A 16864-nucleotide genomic window follows, 5' to 3' on the forward strand; every position below is an offset into this window, starting at 1 on the left:
TGAGGTTGAGAGAGTCTATGACTCCAAGGCAGTATGTCCTCCTTCAACAGATGAGGAAACTGAAGCCAAAAGGAGGGGAAGACCGTGGCAGCAGCCGGCACATGATGGTCCAGCATCCTGCACACCCTCCAGCCAGATACCAGGCGAGGAACTCCGGGATTGGTACTGGGCCCAGGCTCTAATCAGCTCCTTCCTCCAGCCCATAAAGGAAAGAGTACAGCCGTGATGCCCACCTATGCCCTCTCCAGGGCAGTTTTATTGGTGTCACTCGTAAAAGGCCTTTCCCATCAGCCCCAAGCCTTTGCCTTCCCTTTCTGAGAAAGAAGTTGGTTCCTGGTCCTGGCCTCCTGGGAAACAGCACAGTTGGTCTGATGCCGCTGCAACACATGTGTGACACTCGGTGCAGATCCATGTGCAAATCTGTGTCCAGCTTCGGGGAGCAGGAGAAGGGGGAGAGCCAGGTCTGTGTGTGGAAGCTGGGCAGAGCCCGGCTGGCTGTAGAGATGTGCGGGCAAGGTGAGCAGGCCCCAGATGCACCCCAGCTCCAGTGCCCACTGGTGTGGCTGAAGCTCAGGGTTGGTGGGCGGTATAATCAGAGATCCTGAGAGAGAAGCCCTTAGGCCAAAGCAGTAAGTGGAACAGGCCAGGGCAGGAGCCCAGGAGAGATTTCAGAGGGGGCAGCGTGTGTGCACGCACACAGCCCAGGGTCAGGAATACGATGTGCAAGGGGCCTTTGGTGTGTGGCTATGCCTCCCTTCCTTTCGGATCTGCAGGCCTGAGCCCCTGGCCTCCTGAAGCTGAGGGAACGCACCTAATGGGCGGGGTGGTGGGGGGGGGGGTGGTAAGGGGCGCGGGGGGGGGGGGGCGGTTGGAAAGGAAACTCAGCTGGAAGTGGTTTAGGCCTCAAAGCCCACATCCTGTGGGAGGGTCTATCAAGGGGCCTGGCTGTCACAGTCCTCAGAGCTAGTAGAGTGACAGTCCTCTAGGAGTAGAGATGGTCGACATCCTCCAGGGGAGAAGGTGGCCCAGAGGCTAGGAGGTGGGGTCAGTCCTGCCAGATCCAGGATCAGGAGGCCTCAGGCGGGCCTTCCCCCCTCCTCCTCCATCAGCAGCAGGCGGCGCCGGCCAGCCTCGTAATCAGCCTCGTCCACACTGACCAGCAGGCGGACAGCCTCCCGGCCCACGGCTTCACGCAGAGCCTCAGTCAGGAACACGCCCCGCAGGGCCTGCAGCAGGGCACCACTCAGGTAGTCACCCCAGAAGGCGTCCAGATAGGAGAGCTCTGAGAACTTGATGTCACAGACCACAGAGCCCAGGTCCCGAGAGCGCAGCACCGCCGTGGCCTGCCCAAACACGTCCAGCTGCCGTGCCAGGGCCTGGGGCCTCCGGGATGCCACGCCCTGCTCCAAGGCCGGCCCATGCTCGCAGTACTCTGCTCGCACCCTGAGCCGGATGTCTGCGGAGAAGGAGGGACTGGTCAGGGAGGGGCCGACACACGGCGCAGCGGGGCCAGGGGGAAGAGGGGAACCGCCACCCTCCCTCGCTCCCTCCAGCCTCCTCCTGCTGCCCCTCACTGTGGGCTGCACTGCACCAGCCCCACAACCTTCCCCCTTCTGGTAACCACACCCAAGTACGGATGACATCCTCACTCGGCTTCTCTCTTGTGGTCTGACCTGTTACCTCCTGACCTGGTGGCCTTGCTCTTCCCCTCATGTGCCCCACTCCAGCCTCACCACCTCCTCGCTGCCCCACCCCCCCCCCACCAGCAGGCAGGTTCCGCCCGGCCCTGCCTCTCCTTCAGCCCGGGGTGTTCTCTCCCCAGCGCCCACGGGACTTACTCCCTCACTTCCTACAGGCCTTTGCTCAGAGGCCACCTCCCCAGTGAGCCTACCTCGACCACCCTGTTTACCACCACCACCCGGCCCCGGGATTCCCAGTTCCCCTTTCCTTGCTCCATTTCTTCCCAAGGCACTTATCACCTTCTAACCTACCCTAAGCTCTCCCTTACCGTCAGGCTTATCACCTGTCTCCCCCCCAATGTGAGCTCCCTGAAGGAAGGGATTTTTGTCTGTCTTGTTCATTAGTGTAGCCCCGTGACATACAGTAGGTACTCAATACACATTTGTGAAAGAACCAACGCACGAATGAATGGACTTGCTTTTAGGTAAGCAGCTTTACCCCTCTTGCGTCCTTGAACAGGGACATTCATGTGGGGCCAGTCATATCCTCAGCCCCACAACCACCAAGCAAGCACCAGGCCCAGGAGACTCAAGGCTGGAACTGGGCTGGCTCTACTGCAAGCAGGAGCTCTCTTTCCACAGAGGCTGCCAAGAAGGTGGGCTGTTAAGCCCATAGCTGCTGGGGGCCGTTTTGCCACCAGGAGGGGAGAGAATGAAACCTACACAAGGCCAAGGACAGAGAGGAAAAGACTCCTGAGGTTCATCACGTGTGCGTGGAGCACCTGGATCTTCAGCAATAACCAAGTTCCTTTTTGCTTAAGCCAGTCTGAGTTGTGTTTGTCACTTATAACCCTGCCTACATCCACCCAAATATGGTGGCAGTTCTGTGCAGGGGATAGGACACGGAACTTCCAAGGCTATCCCTGTAAATGTGATATCAGGCATATCACCTCCCTGTGGGATTACTGAATTCCCACCTGTGAATCGGGCTACTAACAGAACTTCCTCTGCACTCACAACACAGGCTATCCTGAGGATCTGCTATAAGCTGGAAATGACAAGCAGCAGAATCACAAGAACTCATTTAATTCACAAACGACCCTGTGAGGCAGGCCCTATTGTCACCCCAACTTACAGATGAGGAAATGGAGGCAAAGAGAAATGATTTGCCCAAGGTCGCACGGCCAGGGAGTAGCAAGGCATGACAGAGGGCACTGACTCTCTCACACCCCACAGAGCAGCCTCAGGTCAGTGGAGCTGATTCTAATCCAGGAGCCTTCAGGCGCTAGCTATGTGACCTGGGACAAGTCACCACCTCTCTGAGCCCAGGTTCCTGCCTAAACCTGGGGACAACCCCTACTGGAAAGCCTGTTCAAATGACGGTCCACCAATGGGTGCTAAAAAATGGCAGCCACCAGCAGCTCTGATGTGCCAAAGGCTTTGCCCTTGGAGATTCAGCCTGATCAGCCCTGTGGGGCAGGGGCCACAATGAACCCATTTGACAGATGAGGTAACTGAAGCTCTGGGAGGGGAAGTGTCATACCCCTGACTCCTTTCACCTTTCAAAGACTGTGTCACCACAGAGCAGAAAGTAGAAGGCAAGTCCCTGCTTCCCCAGGCGACTTCTCAGCACCACCCACTTCCTCCTCCCACCCCAAACCCCAAATGCTTCCTTTTTCTGCCTTGAGGGGAAGCTCACCCTCTCTGCTTGAGGCCCAGGAAAACCTACCTGGCCTTAGCCCCCAGGACTTCCCACAACACTCAGACCTGCCTCCCTCCATGCTAAGGATCAGATAAGACCTCTGGGCCCACATCCTGGACTCCCGAGTGTCTAACCACGCCTCCGTAGCGTGGGCTGGGAGGCAGGGGGCTGGAGGAGCAGCACCTGTCCAAGGCCACACGGGCTGCTCAGTGGCAGAGGCACAGAGCCTGGTGGCGGAGAACGACAGACCTTGAGGCGAGTCCTGGCTCCGCCACTGTCTAGCTGTGGGGCCTTGGGCATGTGACCTCACCTCTCTGAGCCTCAGTTTCCCCATCTGAAAAACAAACAAACAAGAGGTCCCTGCTGCACGATGGGGTCATGAGGATTACATTAGGCAACTCATGAAGCATGTGACCCAGGGCCTAGATGCCGAAGGCACCCCAAAACAGGAACTGTAATTTCAACACTCACCTCTCTACCACCACAGCCCCTGCCTAGGCCTCGCCCTCTCTCACCTGGGCCCCTGAGCCAACCTCCTCCCCTCCCCTCCTGCTTCAATCCCAGCTACATCCTCCCATACCCTGCCCTCCAGTCACAAGGGAAGTGGTCCCAGTACAAGCCTTACTCACAAAATGACCTGTCCACCTCTTCTGACCAGAATGCCCATCACCCACCAAGGCCCGGCTCACGGGACCTGTGGCCCGCCCAGGTGAATCCCCTCCCAGATGGCCTTTATCCTCAGCACAGACTGCTACTACACCTGCGGTGGAAACTGTCTATTCACCCAGAGCCCACCGGGCATGGTGGGGGTGGAAGGAGGACAGGATCAGGGGGGATCCTCATGTGTCCCATTCATCCTTCCATTCAACAGACATTTACTAAGTGCCAGGGACGGTGGGGAGACACGAGCCACAGGTGGGACTGGAAGACATGTAAGCCCCAGTCAAGGAGCACTTTGTATAGGCCAGACCCTACCCAGGTGCTTTCCCTGTCTTAACCCCTGAGTCCTCACAGCACTTTCATTATCCCAAATACAGGTGAAGACATGGCCCAACCTCTGGTCTGAAACACAAGAGGACAGTACACAGAAGGGGAGGACAGGGAAACTCCACTGGAGAAAAGGAGAGATGTGTGTTATCTGAGCCACCACTCCGCCCCGGCCCTGAATCATGGGCATCACGCACACTCTCTCTTTATTCCTCGCCAAAATAATTTAACCGTAGGTGACACTTATATAGTACTTACTGCACTACCGTCACACATTTCACATCTATTGACCTTTTTTTTTTTTTTTTTTTTGCGGTACACGGGCCTCTCACTGTTGTGGCCTCTCCCGTTGCGGAGCACAGGCTCCGGACGCGCAGGCTCAGCAGCCATGGCTCATGGGCCCAGCTGCTCCACGGCATGTGGGATCTTCCCGGACCGGGGCACAAACCTGTGTCTCCTGCATCGGCAGGCGGACTCTCAACCACTGCGCCACCAGGGAAGCCCTATTGACCTTTTTGATCATGCCTGCAACCTTATGAGGCAGTACTATTGTCCCCTTTTTGTAGATGAGGAAACTAAGGCACAGAGGATGAGCCACCTGCCCAAGGCCACACAGGCAGGAAATGGCAGAGCTGGAGTTCCAACCGAGATGCCTGGCTCCAGAGCCCAAGCTCTTTTAACTATCCCTATCCTGTTTGCTGCCTCTCATACAACCATACACAGAAGTCCATAATTAAAAGACATTCCAAGGGTCAGGAGAGGAAATCATACAGAACGATTTAGATCGAAACAATCAGAGAGGACCTCTCCAGGAAATGACACTGGAAGTAAAATGTGAAAGAGGACAAGTAAGTCGAGACAGGAAAGCAGTGAAAAGAGAAGAGCGACTTTCCCAGAAGAGGTCGGTGTGTGTTAAAGTCCAGAGGCAAAAAATGAACTTGGGGCATTCACAGGCTGGGGGCCAGCATGGTAGAAAAGGGTACAAGGGGACAACTGGAGGCGCAGGGCTGACCACGCCCTGGCAGGCTGGGGCAGGGAGTCTGGGGCCTCCTGAGCTGACCACACCTCTCTGCACCTCGGTGGCCTCCTCCATAAGACAACCTCACCCCAGTACCTGTTCTCATGGGGCCACTGTGAGGATTACAAGGCTGGATGCAGCAGGAAGGAAGTGGCCTCAGGATACCAAGACAACTCCAGCTGCTCTGCAGAAGCAGCAGGGCGGTCAGAAAAGGAGCCAGGGCAGCACTCAGGGAAGGCTGAAGGTAGCTGAATAGTTTCCTCCGGCCAGGAACACACCAAATGCTTGGTCAACAGCATTTGTCAACAGTCCCTCGCCAATGGTAGGGAGATGCTCCCTGCCCCCAGGACGGAGGGTGGGGCCCTGTCTTCCTCCAGAGGAGAGTTGCTCCCGCTTCCTGCACTCAGGTGGGCCCCCACGCTTTTTAAAAAAAAATAATAAATCTGTTCATTTATTTTTGGCTGCATTAGGTCCTCGTTGCTGCGCACGGGCTTTCTCTAGTTGTGGAGAGCGGGGGCTACTCTTCGTTGTGGTGCGCGGGCTTCTCATTGCGGTGGCTTCTCTTGTTGCAGAGCACAGGCTCTAGGCACGTGCGGGCTTCAGTAGTTGTGGCATGTGGGCTCAGCAGCTGTGGCTCGTGGGCTCCAGAGCACAGCCTCAGTAGTTGTGGTGCCCAGGCTTAGTTACTCGAAGCATGTGGAATCTTCCTGGACCAGGGCGGATTCTTAACCACTGCGCCACCAGGGAAGCCCCCCAACACTCTCTTGTTCCTCTACCCGACACCTCATCAGTCTCTCTTCTGGGACAGAATGGGCCGCAGAGGGAAATGGGAGGGGCTTTCCAGTGGGAGATCAGGAAAGGTATGAGGGACAGGCCCAGGCGAGCAGGTGAGCAGCGTTCTGTGCCAGACCCTGTGCCGGGGGCCAGGGATGACTCTCACTCAGGTCTTCCCTCCGGGAAAGGCTGGGGACACAGAGGACCTGTGCCCAGGAGAGAGAATCAGCCAGTAAGCTCTAAGGGACAGACCCCACCCTCCAATGCCACACCAATACCAGCACCTCCTCTGGACAAAAGCCGGCTCCCTCTCCTGCCCCAGTCTGTCCCCAAGGCACAGCCAGAGTCACGGTGTCACTGTGAAGTTCTTCAACCTTTCCTGAACTAATGGATGGAGGCAGTGAGCAGCTGCTGCCACCAAGGGCAGTTAAGAGACAAGCAGCCTCTGCCTGCTTCCTAAAGGAAGAGCACAATACCACCTAGGAGGTGAGCTTGAAAAAAAACAGAAGGGGGGCTTCCCTGGTGGCACAGTGGTTAAGAATCCACCTGCCAGTGCAGGGGACACAGGTTCGATCCCTGGTCCGGGAAGATCCCACATGCCACGGAGCAACTAAGCCTGTGCACCACAACTACTGAGCCTGCGCTCTAGAGCCCTCGAGCTACAACTACTGAGCCCGCGTGCCACAGATACTGAAGCCCGTGCACCTAGCACCCATGCTCTGCAACAAGAGAAGCCACCGCAACGAGAAGCCCACGCGCAGCAACGAAGACCCAATGCAGCCCCCAAAATTAATTAATTAATTAATTAAAATTATTTTTTTTTAAAAAAAAAGGGCATTTCCTGGCGGTCCAGGGGTTAGGATGCAGCACTTTCATTGCCAAGGGCGGGGGTTCAATCCCTGGTCAGGAAACTAAGATCCTGCAAGCCGCACAGCATGGCCAAAATAAGAAAATAAAAAAACAAAACCATCAAACCAGAATCTGATCAAGGCTCTCCAGGCCCAACTACCAACTTTCAGGAACTACGACAGGGGAGCATGTTCAGTCAGTCCTGCCACAGAGCAGTCTGCAGAAGCCAGTCTTCGGGAAACACTACGGGACAACTTTCAGGAACTACGACAGGGGAGCATGTTCAGTCAGTCCTACCACAGAGCAATCTGCAAAAGCCAGTCTTCGGGAAACACTACGGGACAACTACTTTCAACAGATACAAGGGTGGTGGGGGAGAAATCAGAGGTGATGGAGGAATCCTATAAATAGGAGAGACTTAAGAGAACCAATATTTATAAGAATTAGAAATTAAAACACTGAGCAAACACATGAGAGTAAGAAGTTATTGTTATTTTTTTGGTGTGTTTTTTTTTTTAAGAATTCTTACTCTGTTTTTTTTTTTTTGGCTGCACAGGTTGCAGGATCTTAGTTTCCCGACCAGGGACTGAACCCGGGCCACAGCAGTGAAAGCGCCAAGTCCAAGTCCTAACCACTGGACCATCAGGGAACTCCCCAATTCTTATCTTCTAGAAATACACAGTGAAAAATCTACCAGTGAAATAAAAGGACACCTGGAACTGACTCCAAAACAACGTGGCTAATGAAACAAGATGAGCCATGACCTGACAACTGCTGAGGTTGGGGGCCGGGGAGCCAGGATTCGTTATGCTAATCTGTCTGCTTCTATTTCTTCTCCATAGGAAACACTGAAGGAAAAAAAAGCAAAGCGCAGCCTGTCATTCAAGTCCTCCCACTGCTTTCCATCATTTAAACAAACGCAAAGCCTGGCCCGTGGCTCCCAGGCTCTGCAGGATGGGCCCCTGGTCACCTCTCCTGCCCTCACCTCCTGGCAGCCTCCCCGCACTCCCTCTGCTCCAGCCCTGCCAGCTTCCTCTCAGTCCCAGCACCACCACTGCCATGTCCCCACACAGGCCTCTGCTCCTGCTGTCCCTTCAATCTGAAACACCCTGCCTCAGCCGTCCACACACTCCTACCTCTCCTCCTGTCTTCTGAGAGGCCTTCCTAGACCACCCTACCTTGAAAATCCACCTAGAACTGCATTTTCCATCATTCTCTACCCCCTCCCCCTGGCTTGTTTCTCTTCACAGCTGACATCTGAAGTTTCTCTTCCTTCCCTTAGCCTTCTCCTCCCACCAGAACACAAGCTCCATGAGGGCAGGGGCCTCCAGTCCCTTCTGTGGGATGTAAGCAGGTAGTCAATGCTCTATAAACACACGTGGAACAACCAAATGAGCAAACCCGAGCTTCGGCCCAGCCCTGCCCCTCCGCACAATGGGGGACGGCATCCCTACCTCAAGGGCCGTCTTGAGAATTCAAGGTCAGGTGAGGAGCACGCTCAGCGCAGGGCGCAGTGGACGGCCCTGAGAGGGATGTGGAGACTCAGAGGTCCTGTGTCTGAGCCCAGGATCCCCCATGGCCCCTTCCTCACACTCTTGGGGCCTCCGGAGTTCAGTCTGGTTCTATCCCTCAGTGGAAGGCAGCTGCCTGGGGCTCAACCCCCACAGCTATCACAGGTGAGGAGGAGGCAAGAATGGGCGACCCGTTCCTCACTCAGGTCTGGAGGGACCTCCTTCCACCCCTGGGACTAGGCCATCTCCATTTTCAGGGCCCTACTGGGGAAAGCCTCACTCCAGCCCCACCCTGCCTGGTGAGTCAGCAGTCAGACCTGTGCAGCCACACCCCACAGCAAGAGACAGCCACACCCAGGGTCACAACCTCCCCACCCTCAGAGAAGAGACGGAGGCCTCCAGCAGCAAGACCCCTCACGGCCTCAGCCTGGCCTGCTCCCTAGGGAGGCAGTGACTCTCTAGGCCACCCAGCCAGCGGGTGGCTCTGGTAATTAACTCCTGACTCTGGGGAGAGTCACGACCAAACAGCCACCCCCTCAAGTGCGGGCTGTCTGAGGACTCAGGCTGGCTCCACTGGCCTGTTCCTCCTGAAAGCAGCCAGCACAGGTGTCTACAGCCTCATCTAGGGAGCGGCTAGGACCACCAGGGTCTGGGAGACCGCAATGGGCACCGGGAGGAGGCAGGCTCATGCACTCTGGGGGCTGGAGGCTCTGCAGATGGCAGGAGGAAGCGCCCTGAGGCCAAGGTCTCCTGGGGGATGCAGAGCTGCTGCCACCTGCCCCTCAACCTTCCCTCCTATAATTCCACCCCCACCCACCCAGCCTGAGCCTCTCACCAGCTGATACCCTCTGTGACCAGAGCCTTGCCCAACTCAGAGAAGGGGGTACCAGAGGGGCGTGTGGGAGTGTGTGAGAGAGTGTGCGCCCTACCCGTGCCTGTGTCCTCCCCTCAGGACCAGTGAGAAATTTCTTAAGGGCAAGGTCTGCATGAGTCTGCATAGCAGAGTCCCCTAACCCATCCAACCCACCTGTCTGCAGGTACAGTCAACCCTATATCCAAAATGTTTATTTCCTTAAGTCCACCTCCTTCTCACCCTCTCCAATGCCACTACCCCAGGCCAGACCTCTGCCTCATCCCTGTTGGACTGTGAAGCCCCTCCACTCGTTTCCCTGCTTCCACTTTGTTGGATTTATTTCATGTGCACCTACAGAGCATGTGCTACATGTCCAGCACTGTTCTAAGCACTTTGCAAATTGTAACTCATTTATTAACTGATTTTCCAGATGAAATCGGAGTTCCTTTAAAAACTGGTATCAGATCACTTCACTCCCCTGCTAAAAACCCTTGGAAAGCCCTTGACTCATAGAATAAAATCTAACTCCCATCTGCTCTGAGGCCTGCCAGGCCCAGCTGCTCAGCCCCTGCCTGGCTCCTCCAACAAAAAATGACATTGAGGGCAGGGGACTGTCAGGAAAGGCTTCCTGGAGGAGGCAGCACACAACACAATCCTTCAACTATGGGCAGGATGTAGACAAGCGAGTAGGCAACAGAAAAGACAGGGATTCCACTGTGCTGTACAGATGCATGGAGCTGCTGCCCACCCACTGGGTGTCACACCCCAGATGAGGGCCCATTCTCCCACCCTTCAGCTCTACTGGCTGCAACGGGCACTGCACATGCACTCCCAAGGCACGCACAGACACCTACCACAGGTCACTTTGCCTTCTGAGGTAGGTCCGGCTGGCTCCTGCTGCTGCTGGGGGGTGGCTGGACCTCCTCTCTGCCGCCGTCTGGCGCCACCACTGGGACGGCCCCGACTCCGCCGCTGCCGTTTAGTTGGGGGAGAACCTGAGGAGAGAAAGATGGTGTAGGTTGAAGACCAGATGATGGGTGGAGCACCAAGGTGGGTGCCCAAGGAAGCGCTCAAGGCTGGACTCCACGCTGTCAGACCCTGGGTGAGCCCCTCTGCTTCCTGGGCCATAAGATGGCGAATAAGTACAAGTTAGCATCATCTGGAAGGACAGACGAGCACACCCCACCACCTGGCAGTCCCACTCTCAGGTGTGACCCCAGAGAAACCCTGCCTACTCACCCCAGGAAACAGGCAGGACGCCAGTAGCTGGAGCTCTGTTTATAGTTCCTAACCACATAAACCTGAAGACAATGTAAATGTCTGGCAAAAAGTACACGGAGTAATTTCCACAATAGACTGCTTAGTGAACTAAAGCAAGTGAAAAACAAATATCTACAGTTTGCTATGTTTTGTATAAAAAAGGAGGGGAAACAAGAATATGTACATTATTTGCTATTTTTGCAAGATGAAACACTGTAAGGCTATGTTAGAAATGAATGAAATTGATTATCTACTAAGAGGGAGAAAGATACCAATGGAAATGATACTTCTAAGAACACCTTTCTTACATACTTTAGTTTTGACTTTGGAATCACGTAACTGTTTTACAACATACTCAAAAATTTAACAAGAAACAAAAGAAACAAACCATAAAATTAAACAGAAACAAATGAATCTAGTATATATAAAATCAGTAACAAGAAGCAGAAAAAAAGAAGGACCTTAAGTAACTAGGAGGAACATTCTGACTGTAAACTCTCAGTAGGATATACTCTGAAAACAATTAGAACCACAAAAATATCTTATGTTTCATTCAGTAGACACAGCAGTGGTACTGACGTTATAAATTTGAAGCTATTTCATTATTGTTGTAAAATAAAGCAAAATAAATCCATGTCTTAATGTTACCAAGAACCAAGATTTTCAGTGTAAGACAAAAAGGTCCTCGTAGGACTACTGAGCCCGTGTGCCGCAACTACTGAAGCCCACGCACCCTAAAGACAGGCTCTGCAACAAAGAGAAGCCGCCGCAACGAGAAGCCCGCGTACCACAACGAAGAATAGCCCCCGCTAGCCACAACTAGAGAAAGCCCACGCGCAGCAACAAAGACCCAATGCAGCCAAAAATAAATTAATTTAAAAAAAAGTCCTTGTAGGGAATTCCCTGGTGGTACAGTGGTTACAACCTCACAGTTTCACTGCTGAGGGCGCAGGTTCAATCCCTGGTCAGGGAACTAACATCCCCGCAAGCAGCGCAGCCAAAAAAAAAAAAAATCCTTATAATGTTATGTTTGAATTGAAAATGCTAATGTGAACTTTTTTGTGTGTGTGTGGTACGCGGGCCTCTCACCGTTGTGGCCTCTCCCGTTGTGGAGCACAGGCTACGGACGCGCAGGCTCAGCAGCCATGGCTCACGGGCCCAGCCGCTCCGCGGCATGTGGGATCCTCCCGGACCGGGGCACGAACCCGTGTCCCCTGCATCGGCAGGCGGACTCTCAACCACTGCGCCACCAGGGAAGCCCCTAATATGAACTTTTACGAAAAGCAATTTCTAGTTCTGTTCACTGTAAGTGCCTAAAAACAATGCGCATACTCGGCACCCAGATCTTGGTCTCCAAATACCGCTGCCTCTGAGAGAAACCAGGCTTCTGGAAACAGCTGATTCCAGGGCTGGGGAAGGGAAAATACAAGTGAATCCTGGACATCTTGCAGTCCATCTTGCAGTCCTACAAAGCAGGAAGCACCCAAAGAATGATGGAGACACATCAAAAGGACACCGGATGTAGCCAATTTGAACATCAGGAAGAATAACTAATTGATTATAACAGTAAATAAATAAGAATATATGAGTCTATGGTGACACCCCTCACTAAGTAAAGAGAGGGAGGAATGGAGGGAAAGAAAAAAGTAAAACTCCTCTTGAGAAAATGCCAGCTAATAGACATAGGAAAGAATTAGAAAACCACCATTTCATGAACACCAATATAGTAACTGGTTCAGGCAGAGATCACCAATGGCTGCTAAACCCACTGGGGATGCTGTTGGTGAACACGACGTGCCAAAGTGTCATCTCATAGATTTACTAACCACAAGGGGAAAAAATATCTCTGTACGAAGGACAAATACAGCAGACACCACCTTAACCAAGTGATCGAACTTGCTCACTCACAACAGGAAAACCAGGCCTCCTGATGTGAAGACCACGGCATCAACCAAGGAGCATTCCAGCCAAAAACACGTAACCTGAATCTAACCAACTCTCCAAACCCGATTCCCAAACTACAGGGGACAGACGGATAAGTTAAATGATACCATCAGGATATTATCAGGCATGTCCGGAAACAATCAGGACATTGTACAAAACAAGTGGCCTGGTCAATGTCATGGGGGGAAAAAAGAAAAAGGTACGGGGTAGCGGGGGGGGGGGGTTCCATAGTAAGAGATTAAGGAGACTAATAACTGAATGTACAGCAACACAACTATGAGTGGATCCTGAAAGTGCAGACAATATTGAGAAGATCTGAAAATGGACCATTAGGATATCAGAGAATAAGTACTTCTGTCCTTTCTTAGATATGACAGTAGTCTTGAAGTGGTTTCAGACAATCTTCTGATTCTCAGGAGATGCCTGCCAATTTCGGGGTAAAGTGTCCTGATGCCTATAATTTACTTTCAAAGAGTTCAGCAAAAAGAAAACAGAATTAGGGACTTCCTTGGTGGTCCAGTGGTTGAGAATCCACCTTCCAATGCAGGGGACGCAGGTCCGATCCCTGGCCGGGGAACTAAAATCTCACATGCCACGGGGCAATTGAGCCCGCAAGTGCCTCAACTAGAGAAAAGCCTGCACACTGCAACGAAAAATCCCAAGTGCCGAAACTAAGACCCGACGCAGCCAAAAACAAACGAACAAATATTAAAAAAAAGAAAAAACAGAATTACACATACATGCACATAAAGCAAACCTGGCAAAATGTTAAAATTACTGAGTCTACGTGGAAGATACAAACACATTCACTGCACTCATCTTTCCACTTCTCGGTATATTTGAAATACGTTTGAATGATTAAAAACTTGGGGGAGGGGAGGAGAGTGGATAAATTGCCATGGCAATTAAACAAAACCAATTAGAAACCCAACATGAATAAATCTCAGAAACATGTCCAACAAAGACAGCCATGTGAAGAATGATACCCATGACGTGGTGCCATTTAAATGACATATAAAACCACAAGAAACAATTCCGTAAGTTGTTTCTAGACATGTGCTTTTGCAACAACAAACACACACACAAACACAAAGCAAAAATGAGACAGAATCACCCCCACGGGCTCCTTCCTTGATGGGTCAGGATGGGGTAGGTTCATCAGGGTTCAGAAGGGAGAGAGAGAGACTGCTGGCGCGCCCACAGGGCTGGGCTCACCTGTCTCCCACTGACCCTGCTCAACATTTGAAGAACTCCTTGACTGCTGACTGCGACGGCAGCCGCCCTCCGTCCTCTTTGAAGAAGAGCTGGATGTGCCATAGCTGGAGCGTTCTGGAGACACTGTGGGGAGAGAAGAATGGAATGAAGTATTCAAAGCCTGCGACTTCTCCCAGGCCCAGCCTCCAATTCCCACCCCCTCACCCCCACCCCAGAAGAAAACCTGCCCCACAGGGTGCCTGAGTTCCCCAGAACTCAAAGCCCAGATACCCACTCCCTCTCAAACACCTGCAGCCCAGTAATTGTTCGGTGCCTCCCGGGGTAAAAGACTCATCACCTTCTGGGGCCACCCAATCCACGTGTACAGCAGCTCCAACTGTCAGTTATCCTGTAAGCTGAGTTATGGTCAGGATTCCTGCAATGCTGGCTGCCCCCATCCGTCAACTGCCCCCGGCTCTCCCTGAGGCCCCGAAGAGTAAGCAGGCCTCTGCAGGGTCCCCAAATCTTCTCTTCCAGAGCCTGACCTCCAGACATATTTTTCCAAAAATGCTGTCAGTTCTGCACAAGGGATGCCTTTTTCCTGGTTACCCAAATCCCATGGGCTTACCCTGGGCAGGAAAGCTCACAAAACCCCTCCCTAAACTAGCCACAGCACCTCTAGTAATCCCGCCAAGGGCTCAAAAGCTCAAAGCCAATGCACACAAGGGGCTCTTCACCTTCTCAGGACTGCTGTCCTATAGGAGCACTCCCCTTACAAGGATTAAGGGCACCAACTCTGGAGACAAACCAGCAAGGTTTAAATCCTAGCTCCCACTTTCTATCTGTGTTATCTGCAAGCTCCTATGTGGCATGGCTTCTCACCTACCTCTGTGCCCTTACTTTGACCTCTGCTCCTGCCACACTGGCCTCTGATAATGCCAAACTCAGTCCTACCTCAGGACTTAAAAGCTTGTCTTTCCCTCTGCCTGGAATTTCCTACTCTGAGATCTATGCACCAGGGTGGCAGTGCAGCCTCAGTTCAAACGCCAACTTCTCAGAAAGGTCTTGACTGGTTATGGAATCTTTCCGGACGCACAGGCCCAGCCGCCCCGCGGCATGCGGGACCCTCCCGGACCGGGGCACGAACCCGCATCCCCTGCATCGGCAGGCGCACTCCCAACCACTGCACCACCAGGGAAGCCCTGGTTATGGAATCTTAAGGGGGCCTCCTTTCACTCTGAAGCATTCCACTCCCTACTTCCTCTCTCTGCTCCATTACTCTGTTTCAGTCCTTCCATAACCACATCTAAAAGTAAATCGTTCAAATAAAATCATCTTCATATACAGAATAAAAAAAAGTAAATCGTTCACCTGTCTTACAGTCTTGATACTCCTCCCAAATGTTTGCTCCTCATGGAACACTTTGTCAGTCCCGTCAAGCTGTATCTCCTGTTCCCTATTCCCCGGGCACACAGGATTCAGCTGTTATATGTGGGCAATCTGCCTAAATTCTCCAACCTACTGCTTTCCCTGTACAGTGGGGACGGTGACAGGACTTCCTCTTAGGATTACCGGGAGGATATAGGATGATAGTACATATGAAGAAGGGCTTACTGCTGTGCCCGGCAAGAAGTAAGCCCTCTGTAAACAGACGCTACAAACATCACTATTGATGTAGCCAAATCCCACAGGCTCACCCCTCCCAATGTCATGCCTCCTTCCTCTTGTGTTTCTCATTGATACCCTGGGAGGAGGAAAGAGTGCGATGGGACACGTACTGAGATGGCACTCTCCATATCAGACACCGTGGAGGCCCAGCGAAAGCAAGGCCCTCTCCCCACCGGAAGTCTGTCACCCTCCCATTCCACGATACCTGGCCAGCGCCTCTTGCGCGCCAGGTGTGGCAGCAAGTCGTGACGGGACAGCACGCGCAGGAGTTGCCCCAGCAGCCGCAAGTTGCTCTCGTCGCACTGCCCGCGGCGCTCCAGCTCCAGCAGCAGCTCCAGGCCGCTGCGGGCGCGGGCCAGGCCGCCGGCGGCGCCGGAAACCTCGTCCAGCAGGAAGGTTAGCAGCTCCAACTCGCACTCGGTCAGTTGCCCGCCCACCACCTCGAACATACGGTGAAGCGACAGCATCCCGTAGTAGTCCAGGCACTCATCCTCCTCCCAGCTCGGGGCCGGGGTCGACCCGGACAGCGCCATACCCGGGGGAGGGGGGCGGAATAAGCTCAGAACCAGGGCCTAGAACACACACAGCGGGGAGGGGGCAGTGATCAGCGACGCGAAGGCCCGGACCTCACCCCCGCCAGTGCGTCTCCCCTTCCGAGTGCCGCCGGGCAGGGCCACCCTCACATCCCAGCCGTTTTAGCCTCCCCCTTCTCCCGCAAGAGAATGGTATCGCCCGAGGTCCCCTAGTAACAGGTCCAGACGCCAGACCCCTCTTGTCCTCCGACCAGTCGGGCAGGCCCAGCCCGAATGCCCCTCCCCAGGTGGTATGTTCCGAACAAGCCTCCCACCCGACTAAGTGACTCGGTCCGAACAAGCCTGGGGGCCCAACGCGGGGCACCCCGCCAATTGCCCTTTGACTATGGGTACTACTGTCCAGACATGTTCCTTGGCTGCGTCCAGAGGTACTGTCCGATCAGCCCCACAGCTCCACCTAAGTGGTACAGTCCGAAAGTGACCCTCTGCTCCCTACAATGGGACCGACCAAAGCAGCCCTTCGCTCCACACAGGTGGCGCTGTACGAATCCGACCCCCTCGCCCTGTAAGGGTGGTACCGCCCTCTCCCCAGCACCCAGGTGGTCCGGTCTACCCGCCACCAGTAGCTTGTAGGCCTCTCCACATCCTCACCGAATTCCGGCACCTCACGACTCCTGGGCGACGGCCGCGGCCACTTGTTTTGTATCTTTCTGGCACCTTCTCTATTATTACGCCTGCGTCACCTCGCTCCTCCTCCTTCCCCCATCTCGCGCAGGTGCGACCGCCACGCCCCTTAGGCGCAAGCGCAGAGAGAGGCTTCCAAGCCCCTCCCTCCGGGCCCGCCCCCAACCGTAACGTCCGGCCGCCCTGTACTGCGCTTGCGCAGAGCGAG

The 16864-nt window shown here is 53.8% G+C and overlaps 1 protein-coding gene across 2 annotated transcripts; it reads right to left on the reverse strand.

Moving 5' to 3' along the window:
* Nucleotides 1–149: 149 nt before the first annotated feature.
* DEDD2 (death effector domain containing 2) lies at nt 150–16693 on the reverse strand. 2 transcript variants are annotated; one of them, XM_082677133.1, is made up of 5 exons: nt 16624–16693; nt 15645–16011; nt 13808–13915; nt 10228–10368; nt 150–1456 (listed from the first exon to the last, which is right to left on the reverse strand). In XM_082677133.1, exons 2-5 carry the CDS (start codon nt 15970–15972, stop codon nt 1077–1079), a joined length of 957 nt encoding a protein of 318 aa, XP_082533259.1. In that variant the 5' UTR covers nt 15973–16011; nt 16624–16693; the 3' UTR covers nt 150–1076. The 2 variants fall into 2 exon arrangements, with proteins under 2 accessions (XP_082533259.1, XP_082533258.1); XM_082677132.1 differs by having other exon boundaries at nt 13793–13915.
* Between the last annotated feature and the right edge of the window lie 171 nt (nt 16694–16864).

The sequence above is a fragment of the Grampus griseus genome, assembly GCF_964374135.1.
Source record: "Grampus griseus genome assembly, chromosome: 19".
In the NCBI taxonomy this organism is placed as follows: Eukaryota; Metazoa; Chordata; class Mammalia; order Artiodactyla; family Delphinidae; genus Grampus; species Grampus griseus.